General features: G+C 40.2%; 1 protein-coding gene across 1 annotated transcript in view; it reads left to right on the plus strand.

Moving 5' to 3' along the window:
- Positions 1-12,215, plus strand: part of LOC107299451 (cytochrome P450 2J5-like) — a gene marked incomplete at its 5' end in the record, with an annotated part of 38,026 nt that overhangs the window by 15,874 nt on the left and 9,937 nt on the right. Inside the window, 6 exons of the mRNA XM_015828808.2 lie at positions 786-973; positions 1,094-1,235; positions 3,160-3,340; positions 5,574-5,689; positions 8,575-8,658; positions 11,357-12,188. Of these exons, the coding sequence (XP_015684294.2) occupies positions 786-973; positions 1,094-1,235; positions 3,160-3,340; positions 5,574-5,689; positions 8,575-8,658; positions 11,357-12,188 (1,543 nt within the window). The remainder of the gene's footprint in view (positions 1-785; positions 974-1,093; positions 1,236-3,159; positions 3,341-5,573; positions 5,690-8,574; positions 8,659-11,356; positions 12,189-12,215) is intronic.

Consider the following 12,215-nt stretch of genomic DNA (forward strand, 5'->3'; position numbering starts at 1 on the left):
CCCTTTCTGATTTGAATTAATATTTTCTTTTCTTATTAGAATTGATAGTCATTTGTAATGGAAGAGGAATAAGAAAAAGGAAGAAATGATATTAATAATTGCTTATTGAATATGTTAAGGAAAAAGGTTATGGGGAGACCCCCGAAGTGTTAACTAGGTATTTAGATTAGAAATATGGAACACAGTAAGTGAAATAGTTAAACTCAACACAGGATTTGGATTTGTAGATTTATTTAGATGAAAGATTATTGAGGATTGCTATGACTGATTTAGTTGTATTGTAATATATCAATTTGAATATAATATGTCATTAGAGGGAAAAGAGAGGAGGTTTTTAATGACTTAATTCGAACTTTATGAATTTGTTTTGTGGACAATTGATTACCCTGCCACCACGTTGTTTCTTAAGCACTTGTTTGTAAAATGAAAAAAACAATAAAACTTGTTTTAAAAAAAGAAAAAAGAAAATAGACATAAAAATGATGATACGGTCAAAATACTCACTTGCCTAATAATTGTGCACACAGTGTAGATTGAAAAAGATTCCATGGAATATGTAAACTGAATCAATATTCTGCACCTGTTTGGACTGGATGTGATCAGAGCACAGGAAATGCATTTTCAATCTGCTCTCCTTCATAATATTTTTTTAAAAGGATGGGATTACATTTAATGCCCTAAAAGCTATTCTATGTCCTAAAGTTCTGTTAAGCATTAAAATTTGGAAACGAGTAAATGAAACATAATAATGAAAAAGAGGCTTCTATTTCTGTTGTTTTTTCTAGAGAAAGTCCAGAAGGAGATTGAAGAAGCCTTTAGTTCCTCGGCCTCAATTTCCTATCAGGATCGGAAGAAGCTACCTTACACCAATGCCGTGATTCATGAAATGCAGCGTTTAAAAAATGTCTTGCTAGCTGGGATTCCCAGGCAAAGTACAAAGGATGTGACGGTGAAGGGTTACCACATTCCAAAGGTGAGAAATGCTAAGAACAGCCACTGCTCTCAGAAACTGCTTTGGAAATGAATAAATATGGGTCTATCAAGACAAGCTAAAACCAAACATTTCATCAATATTGTCTGAATATTTTTGCAGAGGACCATGATTTTGCCAGACCTGCGTTCTGTTCTTCTTGACCCTAAACAATGGGAGACACCTGAAGAATTCAACCCAAATCACTTTTTAGATAAGGATGGGAAGTTCATTGAACGAGAAGAGTTTCTGCCCTTCGGAATAGGTATGTCCATGAGCACAAAGCAGTTTATCACTTATAGATTCCTGTCACCCCCATCACTGTGTTAATCTGAAGTCATCATGGACTGAATAGAAAATCCAGCAATCTCTATTCCTTCTACTTTCATAACCATGAGAGTCTGAAATTCCTCCTAGGCTATAAAGTTTAAACTACAAGGAAATGCTAGTTATATTGTAATCAACAGAGCTTTGTAAGATCTACAAGATTGCACAGTTATATTTATTTTATTTATTTATTTATTTATTCGATTTATATCCCGCCCTTCTCCTTCCCGGACTCAGGGCGGCTAACAGCCTTATAAAACAGATACTACAATAAATACCTAATTTAAAACCAAATTAAAAAGAAATATTAACTATGGCCTATATAATTAAAATTTCTCTTAAAACCCACTAAAAATTCCCTAGGCCAATCCCGCTTGTTGGAAGAGCCATGTCTTTAGGGCGCAGCGGAAGGAGGGGAGATCCGGGATCACCCGGATCTCTGGGGGTAGTTCGTTCCAGAGGGTGGGGGAGAATTATTAGCTAAATCCAAAGAAAACAAGCCTACTTTCAGCTTCTTAATGATGGATCTGCATCACAGAGTTTTGGTCCTAGATGCATTAAGCTCAGTCTTTTTAATGGCTGCAAGCTCCCCCTACAACAGCATTCTCATCCTGTCTGGTACTGCTTGTACACCAATGAATCTTTCTCTATTGCTGGTGCTGATAACAAAGGGCATAAAAGGCACAGTTATGATAGATATGAAAAACTATTGTTGTCCCCCAAAACTCATGTCCTCCTACCTAAACATACAGGCCCAATGACCCACACCGGAAAGGAAAAAAAAACCCTTTTATATGTAAATAAAAGGTCTACCCGGAAGCAAGTTCTGAATGGGCACACCTCTGCTTGGAGTGGACCCCCTTTGATGCAATTTTGAAAAGCATACATTGCCATGATGCCAATCATGGAAATACCTATCATGATAAAATAATCATTAAAAGTAGCATACATCTTGCTTATGTCTTCAGGTCATAGTAAGGCAGTTTTAATTAATCAATATGTCATCCACCTTATAATAAAATGAGTTTGGGTTGCTTAGTTCAGCTAAAGCTTGAACTGCCCACACCAAGCTGTTCGATCCTGACCGGCTCATGTTTGACTCAGCCTTCCATCCTTCTGAGGTCAGTAAAATGGGAACCCTGATTGTTGGGGGTAATATGCTGATAGTGTAAATTGCTCAGAAGAGTGCGGTAAAGCCCTATGGAGTGGTATATAACTCTAACCGCTATTGTTATTGCTATTGCTAAAGGTTACATGTTAAAGGTTACAAGGTAGTCTAAGACTTTATCAGTATCACCAATAGCGTTCCTCCTTATTAAAAACCTTCCTATGCAATTTGGTATCCTGGTCCTGCCCATCACCTTTATGGTCAGGGATTCCTGAGCAAGAAATAGATGGTCTGCTTAAATTGGCATTATTTCTGTTTAGCAATAGCAAGCACTTAGCACTTAGACTTATATGTTGCTTCATAGTGCTTTTATAGCCCTCTCTAAGTGGTTTACAGAATCAGCATATTGCCCCCAACAATCTGGGTCCTCCTTTTACCGACCTTGGAAGGATGAGTCAAGCTAGAGTCCTCATAATCAAATTCCTAGTAGTGACCTGAGTTAGCTTGCAATACTGCATTCTAACCACTGCCCCACCAGGGCTTATAAACTGCAGATTGACCAATGGCTAACCACATCAATAGATTCAAAGCATTATCTCCAAAAGCTGTTCCTGTGTACTAAATAATAATGTGCTAATCAATAAGCAATACTAGAAGACAGGAAGATTCAATCTTCTTTCACGTTTCCTTGCTGATGGGATATATTCTGGAGAATTGATTATTATCCCCTTTATGCATGCTTTTATATCTACAGGTGAACGCATATGTGTGGGAGAGCAGCTGGCAAAAATTGAGATCTTCATCTTTCTGACCAATCTGTTGAGGGCCTTCAGCTTCCGGTTGCCTGAAGGAGTGAAAGAACTCAATGAAGCCCCTATTGTAAATGTGACAATGCATCCACACCCTTACAAACTGTGTGCTATTCCCACAAAGGCTTAAAATTAAACCCCATAAAAAGCATTAAATTATTACAGAATAGGTATTCAGTATGACGAATGTTTCCTATGTACCTATTCACTTAATATTGTGCTTTGCTTCTATTTACTCAATACTGAAACTTCTTTAACCTATTGCTGGGTTCACACAACATACCTAACAAGGTCAACCAAAGACTATGTTTGAAAAATGTGCTAACTAAGCTTATCATGCTTTATCTTTGTTTCCTTTTGGGCGCCAATAAAACATATTACTTTCCATTTATTTTTCTTATCTTTTTCATTTTTACTAAATTTCTCCTATGGACCATGTTCCCCACTCAGGGCAAACTGCATAGATCGACCAAAGGGATGCCATGCTTGAAGGGTTGAAATGATGCTGAGAGAACTAACGGAAGAAGAAAGATTGTGGCTCCCATCCACACCCCAAGGCAGAACATCCACTAGAGCAACCAATCCATTTTTCATCCCACACTTAGAGCTGAACTTAGACTGGATCTAATTCTGTGCTTCATCTGAAGCTCTCTACAGCCTAATCACTTTCTCTACAACCTTCCCCTAATATTTTTGACAGTACAGGTAGTCCTCGACTTACAACAGTTCGTTTAGTGACCTTTCAAAGTTACAACAGCCCTGAAAAATGACCTATGACCACTTTTCACAGTAACGACTTTGCAGCATCCCCAGGATCATGTGATCTAAATTCATATGCTTGGCAAATGGATCATATTTATGATCAGTGCTGTGTCCCAAAATCATGTGATTACCGTTTGTGACCTTTGATAAGCAAAATCAATGGGGAAGCCAAATTCGCTTACATCCTGGTCACTAACTTATCAACTGCAGTGAGTCACTTAACAGCCAAGGCAAGAAAAGTCATAAAATGGGGCAAAACTCACTTAACAAATGTCTCACTTAACAATAGAAACTTTGGGATCAATTGTGGTCGTAAATTGAGCACTACCTGTATTGCTCTAGTTCTGCAGTTTCTGGCAATTCCTCTCTCAGAATTCTTATTCAAAATCTTCCTCTGATTCAATGCAAGGAAAGAGGCCCCTTGGGGGTTAATCCTGCCTGGTCCCTTTGTTATCCACATATTCTGGAGACTGAGTAGATTGCAAGTAGAAGGACCTGCTGGGCTTGTGGGACATTTCCTCAAGTGCCTCTTGGAAACCAGTTGGATCTGGTTCGATGCAATCGAAACAGGGAGCTGGGTCCTAGCAGCGAGTTTGTTGGTATATGGAAAGTGATCTCACCACAAGTGACGTGAATGTCTTAGATCTTCAGATCACATGTTAGCTAAGGAACAAACCAGACCAAGTGTGTATTGCTCTCAGTGTGAGTGAGTATCATGATAACTTCTTGGTTTTGTCTTGGTGGCCATCAATTTCTGAGCCACTCAGACCCTGCACTGATGGCCTAGAGATTGTCATTTTGGAGTAAAATAAGCCTGGATGAATTTACCAACATCAGGGCAATGAGGTCATGAATCACAGCATTGGTGTAGGGGAACTTTCTCTGATCCTGATAGGAAATTGTCCCTGAGAAGCAAAACACGTCTTCAATCTCTTTCTGGACTTTCTTTAGAAAAAATGATTCAACATTCAACCAATGTTCTTCAGAGGATCTGGCCTTCTTCAAGTTATTGCCAGCTTCTGGGCTCCAATTGCAGATTTTTAGCCCCAGTCGGACTTCCAATGCCAGTTGCCAGCTCATTGACCTTTATGCCGCTACTTGCACCAAACCACCTTACAGAGGGCTCCAAATCCATCTCTGATGTCTGAGCACTGCACTGTTCCCTCTGGCCTCTGATCTCTGATCTGGGCCATGTATTCACTGCCAAGGCCCCTGTTGACTCTCTGGGCCAGTTCTTGCTTGCAGTCCCCCCAGCTTGTCATCCTCCTGTACTACAGCTCTGACTCCAAGTTGGCTCTTCACTATGCCTCAACCAGCCTTTTGCCCTCAGCACACACTCTTCACTGTGGCCTCCCACGCCTGCAACACCTTCAGACTGGCACTGGATTAGAATCAGGCTCAGCTCTCCACCTCCTACCAGGCCCCACTCATGCATACATGCTCACAATGGAAAGTTGAAAGTTTTTTATTCAAAACCCTCAACAGTTTCATTAGTAAACTAAATGACGAGCTGGCCAGGTTACAAACCCCACACGAGATGAACTCTTTACAGGATCCAATCCAAGAAATGCCAAACAAAGTCCAAAGCCAGTCCTAAATCAATACACAGAGCCAGAGGTCAAGATGCAAACAGGAACACAAGAAACTGGACATGTTGTTCCAGCAATACCGATTACTTTGATTCAGTCCCAGAAATGCTAAACAAAGTCCAAAGTCAGTCCTAAATCAATACACAGCTGCATTAAGCTCCAGGTCAAAGACCTGGGCAGTGAGAAGGCAGTACAACAACAGTACTCACATGTTATTTTCCTTGGCAGCCACATCAATGACTCTTTGACAGCTTCTTTGGCCTTTAGATCAGATTGAACTGGGATTTGGATGGAGAATCCACATTGTGAAGAAAATTGGATAGCCCAATTGCAAGGTAGCATGCTCAGGTAATCTATCTGGGTCCATAGATCGGACTGTCAGCCACGGTATGTTTTGCATGTTTTCTAGTTGAATATTTTAATTACTAGATGGCTTTATATAAGCGGGAGAGCCAACTAGATCCATATTGCTGGAAGTGGTATAGAGTAATCCACCCCGAGGATACATTTGAGAAAAGTAGACTGCATCATTTCCACTAAAGGGGCAGTCATATAGTCCTACAAATCTGTGCCATTTGTGATCATTGGGATGATTTTGCTGCTATGTACAATATCTTTATGAAATAAAGGGGTACATTCCCTATCCAAGTTCCAACTATACATACTCTGCCTCTTCCTCAAAACAATTACTTTAGGTTTGAATCTATTGATCTTCAGGTCATTGAGTGCACAATATGAATTATCCCTATCTGGATACATGACATTAATACTACCTCATCTGCATAGAGCACAATGTTTATGTGTTTAATTCTGGGGATATGCATATTGGTTAAATCGAGGGACATTGGGATTTCATTCATTCAGGTAGTCCATTGCTAAGCACAATAGTTTTTAAGTAAATTTTGCCCCAGTTTATGATCTTTCTTGCCATTGTTGTTAAGTGAAATAGTGTAGTTATTAAATTAGTTACATAATTGTTAAGTAAATCTGCCTTCCCTATTGACTTTGCTTGTCTGCTCTAATTCTGCAGTTTCTGGCAATTCCTCTCCCAGAATTCTTATTCAAATTCTTCCTCTGATTCAATGGAAGGAAAGAGGCCCCTTGGGGTTAATCCTGCCTGGTCCCTTTGTTATCCACGTATTCTGGAGACTCAGTAGATTGCAAGTAGAAGGACCTGCTAGGCTTGTGGGACATTTCCTCAAGTGCCTCTTGGAAACCAGTTGGATCTGGTTCGATGCAATCGAAACAGGGAGCTGGGTCCTAGCAGCGAGTTTGTTGGTATATGGAAAGTGATCTCACCACAAGTGACGTGAATGTCTTAGATCTTCAGATCACATGTTAGCTAAGGAACAAACCAGACCAAGTGTGTATTGCTGTCAGTGTGAGTGAGTATCATGATAACTTCTTGGTTTTGTCTTGGTGGCCATGAATTTCTGAGCCACTCAGACCCTGCATTGATGGCCTAGAGATTGTCATTTTGGAGTATAATAAGCCTGGATGAATTTACCAACATCAGGGCAATGAGGTCAAAGGCCTGGACAGTGAGGAAGGCAGTATGTCAGCAGTACTCACAGCTTATACTTGATTCCTTATGCAGAGCCCCATAGAAAGCTACCTATGGAACAAAGCATCTTCATACTACCAAGTTCTCCCAGAGGATCATTTTCACCTCTCTTCCTCTGCCTTGGAATCAGGGCTGGTATAAGAGCTGAAATCCTGTCAGACAATCTCAGACAGTAGCATACCTCATTTCCATGAATGTTCCAAATTATTTTGGGACAATTTAGAATTTGTATACTAAGCATTACCTGTCAACTACACATCCTTTGTACTTTGCCTAGGAGCTACATCTAGAAAGACATGTTTTACACATAGCGTTTCATGAATCACAGCATTGGTGTAGGGGAACTTTCTCTGATCCTGATAGGAAATTGTCCCTGAGAAGCCAAACACGTCTTCAATCTCTTTCTGGACTTTCTTTAGAAAAAATGATTCAACATTCAACCAATGTTCTTCAGAAGATCTGGCCTTCTTCAAGTTATTGCCAGCTTCTGGGCTCCAATTGCAGATTTGTAGCCCCAATCGGACTTCCAATGCCAGTTGCCAGCTCATTGACCTTTATGCCGCTACTTGCACCAAACCACCTTACAGAGGGCCCCAAATCCATCTCTGATGTCTGAGCACAGCACTGTTCCCTCTGGCCTTGATCTCTGATCTGGGCCATGTATTCACTTCCAAGGCCCCTGTTGACTCTCTGGGCCAGTTCCTGCTTCCAGTCGCCCCCAGCTTGTCATCCTTCTATGCTGCAGCTCTGACACCAAGTTGGCTCTTCACTATGCCTCAACCAGACTTTCGCCCTCAGCACACACTCTTCACTGTGGCCTCCCACGCATGCAACCCCTTCAAACTGATTAGAATCAGGCTCAGTTCTCCAACTCCTACCAGGCCCTCATTGTGCTGCTCCACTAATGCACACATGCTCACAATGGAAAGTTGAAAGTTTTTTATTAAAAACCCTAAACAGTTTCATTAGTAAACCAAATGACGAGCTGGCCAGGTTACAAACCCCATACGAGATGAACTCTTGACAAGATTCAATCCAAGAAATGCCAAACAAAGTCCAAAGCCAGTCCTAAATCAATACACAGAGCCAGAGGTCAAGATGCAAACAGGAACACAAGAAACTGGACATGTTGTTCCAGCAATACTGATTACTTTGATTCAGTCCCAGAAATGCCAAACAAAGTCCAAAGCCAGTCCTAAATCAATACACAGAGCCAGAGGTCAATATACAAACAGGAACACAAGAAACTGGACATGTTGTTCCAGCAATACCGATTACTTTGATTCAGTCCCAGAAATGCCAAAGAAAGTCCAAAGTCAGTCCTAAATCAATACACAGCTGCATTAAGCTCCAGGTCAAAGGCCTGAGGAGTGAGAAGGCAGTACAACAACAGTACTCCTGGGCAGCTACATCAATGACTCTTTGATAACTTCTTTGGCCTTTAGATCAGATTGAGCTGGGATTTGGATGGAGAATCCACATTGTGAAGACATTTGAAAATTGGTCCATAGATAGGACCTTCAGCCACGGTATGTTTTGCATGTTTTCTAGTTGAATATTTTAATTACTAGATGGCTTTGTATAAGGGGTAGAGCCAACAAGATCCGTATTGCTGGAAGTGGTAAAGAGTAATCCACCCTGAGAATACATTTGAGAAAAGTAGACCGCATCATTTCCACTAAAGGGGCATCTATGATCATTGGGACTATTTTGCGGTGATGTACGATATCTTTCTGAAATAATAGAAAATACTCACAGCTCGGGTTTTAGATTTTGGCTGTTGTTTGTTCTCCAAGCTTGTTTTAATATAACTTTTGAACTTTTTGTTACCAATATACATAAACAATATCTTTATGATTGGAAGTAGATGAGCCAAGTAACTATAGTTGATGAGCTGACCTATGGCATGGCACCTGCTGTAGCCCTTCTCTTAAAATGTGGGAGTCAGAAACCATTTTTTCTACGAAACACAGTCCTATGTATAGGTAGGACATAACTNAGCATGTTAAAAAACAACACAAAAAAACATTTCCCCTATAAAAGCCAATTAAAAACCCAAATATATATAGCTGTGTCATTATTAAAATCTTTAAAAATTTTCCCTATTTAAAATTCACCCTAGGTCAGTCCCGCTTGCTGAAAAAGCCATGTCTTGAGGGCGCGGCGGAAGGTTAGGAGATCCGGGATAGTCCGGATCTTCAGGTCATTGAGTGCACAATATGAATTATCCCTACCTGGATATATGACATTAATACTACCTCATCTGCATAGAGCACAATGTTTACATGTTTAATTCTGGGGATATGCATATTGGTTAAATTGGGGGACCTTGGGATTTCATTCATTCAGGTAGTCCATTGCTAAGCGCAATAGTTTTTAAGTAAATTTTGCCCCAGTTTATGATCTTTCTTGCCATTGTTGTTAAGTGAAATAGTGCAGTTATTAAATTAGTTACATAATTGTTAAGTAAATCTGGCTTCCCTATTGACTTTGCTTGTCAGAAGGTTGCAAAAGATGATCACATGATCCATAAATAGATGTCAGTTGGCAAGTGTGCAAATTTTGATCAAATGACCTTGAGGTTGTAAGTGTGGAAACAGTCATTAAGTCTCTTTTTCAGTGCCATTGTAACTTTCAATAGTTACTAAATGAATGGTTGTAAGTCAAGGATTACCTGTATCCAGATTAGAGAAAATGGGAGCCAGTATACATCCTTGACTGACTCCTTTATTTGGTATTAAATACTGTGCATTCCTGTGTGTACCTTAGGCATAAATTTGTGTTTAATGCCTTGAATAAAGAGAGGAGTGTAGGATCTATGTTTGGCGCCATAGGTTTCTTCCACAGGCGGTCCCTGTTTATTAAATCAAATGTTGCACTGAGGCCTATAAAAGTTGTAAACATCTGTCTCTCCTTAATGGTATATATATTTCTATTAGATGACATAAAATGAAACCATTATCAATGGTGAGGTGACCAGACTTAAAACCAGTTTACTCTTTGGGTAGAAAGCACTTTTCAATCATACAGTCCTCATTCTTGTATCAAAGACATTTGGCCTATGATTTAGCTATGATATCTATGAGACTAATTAATCTATAACTAAAGGGTCATCTTTATCATACTTTTGCTAAATGGGGACCACAATAGCAGCGGGGCCAGCTGCCAAGAAGAATGGACGACTCTCCAGAGCGTCTACCCCCATTTCCGATTGCTTGACAGACCTTTTGGGGTCCCTGGTTCCCTGGAGGGGGACCAGGAATAACCAGGTGTCCTGGGGAGTGGTTCCAGATGGCGGTCGGGACTGGCGAATTCGGGAGAAGCCTTGGCAAGTCGAGTGGAAGAAGGAACCAGCCCACAATGGTGGCCGCGAAGGAATGACAGCTGACAGTTGGCTGAAGTATAGCGGTGGAATAGCTGGACGAAGATGTGACAACTCCAGTCAAAAGTTATTTGAGCAGTGATCCTGGACAAAAGAGATCCGGTGTAAAAGCGCTCCGGAGGATTTCGATAGAATTTTGATGATTTCAAATGCTCACAAGAGGGAGGAGGGATTTTCCCTCATCTCTGGAAAAGCGACGAAAAGGAAGATTTGAGCTTAAAAGGCTTGCCTACACATCTACTACGTTGGTCAGATTTAAGGAGAAGAGGAGTCTCTTTTTTCTTTCTTTATTCCAAGGAAGGAAAGTTTAACTTTGGAAGGCAAGTTTACTTTAAGGCTCAGAGTGAATGCTTGGAAGAAGTCAAGGAGGTAGACATTTTAAAATGAACAGGCAGATCGTATTTCAGAGATAAAGCCAAAGTGACACCTGCTGGCTAAACTGAGAATTGCCATAAGAGGGGAAAAAAACTAATAATAAGGGAAAGTGACTGTTTAGTGTATCCAGTCTTGTCTGTAAATGTCAAGTAGATATATGAGCAGAAATTTTTGACTCTTAGTGATAATTCTGATATTCTGAAAAATATCATAAAACTTGTACATAAGTGGGGAGGTTGGTTTGGAGAATTGAAAAAAATGTCTAGTATCCCCAATCTTACAAGGGTTGGAATAGGGAGAAAACAGACATCACAGACTACATTGTTGGAGCCGAGCCCTGCTAGGCAAAGATCGCTAGAAGAAATAGCACAAAAAGATAGGACAAACTCATTTAGAGACTTGCAATAAATGTTGCAATCAATCCAAGAGTTAATGTGCAAGAATCATGAAGATCTAAAAAAAAGAAATAGGGGAAGTAAGGAATGACACAGGGGAACTTAAGGACAAAATCAAGTCCATGGATGGGAAACTTGAATCTTTTCACCAGCAGATTATGAAAAACAAACAAAAATTATCAGAAATGGAGGAAAGGATGGACAAAAAAGAGCAGAGAGTAGATGAAATGAATGAAAGGTTAGTTCAGGCTAACAAAGAATTAGAAGCTACAGTTATTTCCCTGGAACTTGAGAAGGCCGCTCATTACTTACGGTTTCAAAATGTAATAATGTCAGATATACTAGCGGGGGCTCTGGGGTCCAGCAGAGAAAAGATGGCCAGTGAGATAGATGAGACTTACAGAATCCACACGAACTATGCAAGACGGCACAATCTTCCCAGAGAAGTACACGTTAGATTTATTAAGAAATCAATTAGAGACGAAATACTCTTCAGGTTCAGAGATGACACATTGGAATACCGAGGTAAACAACTGATTGTACTTAAACAAGTACCTAAAAGAGTGAGAGACTTGAGAAGGCCTTACCAACAAATAACTTTTAAACTGATGAGAAAAAATATTAACTTTAGATGGTTGACCCCGGAAGGGATTCTGGTTACATGGCAGGAGAAAAAGTTCCGCTTAGACTCAATAGATAAAGCAGAGGAATTCTATAGGAAAAACTTTGGCAGCAAGGAAGATTTAGTTGAAAGAGAGGTAAGAGAGGAAGGAGAGATACTAGCTCAGGCCACTGAATCTAAAGGCAAACGAGTCGAGTTTAGAGAGGATATTGATAATGGGAAAAATGAAGGGAAATACGAGGAGAATAGACCTAAAGAAATTAAAGAGGCTAGACCAACAAGATTGTTAGTGGAAAGAGGAAAGGATTTACA

This window comes from Protobothrops mucrosquamatus, unplaced genomic scaffold, assembly GCF_001527695.2.
Source record: "Protobothrops mucrosquamatus isolate PMUCROS unplaced genomic scaffold, P.Mucros_1.0 scaffold4943, whole genome shotgun sequence".
Classification (NCBI taxonomy): Eukaryota; Metazoa; Chordata; class Lepidosauria; order Squamata; family Viperidae; genus Protobothrops; species Protobothrops mucrosquamatus.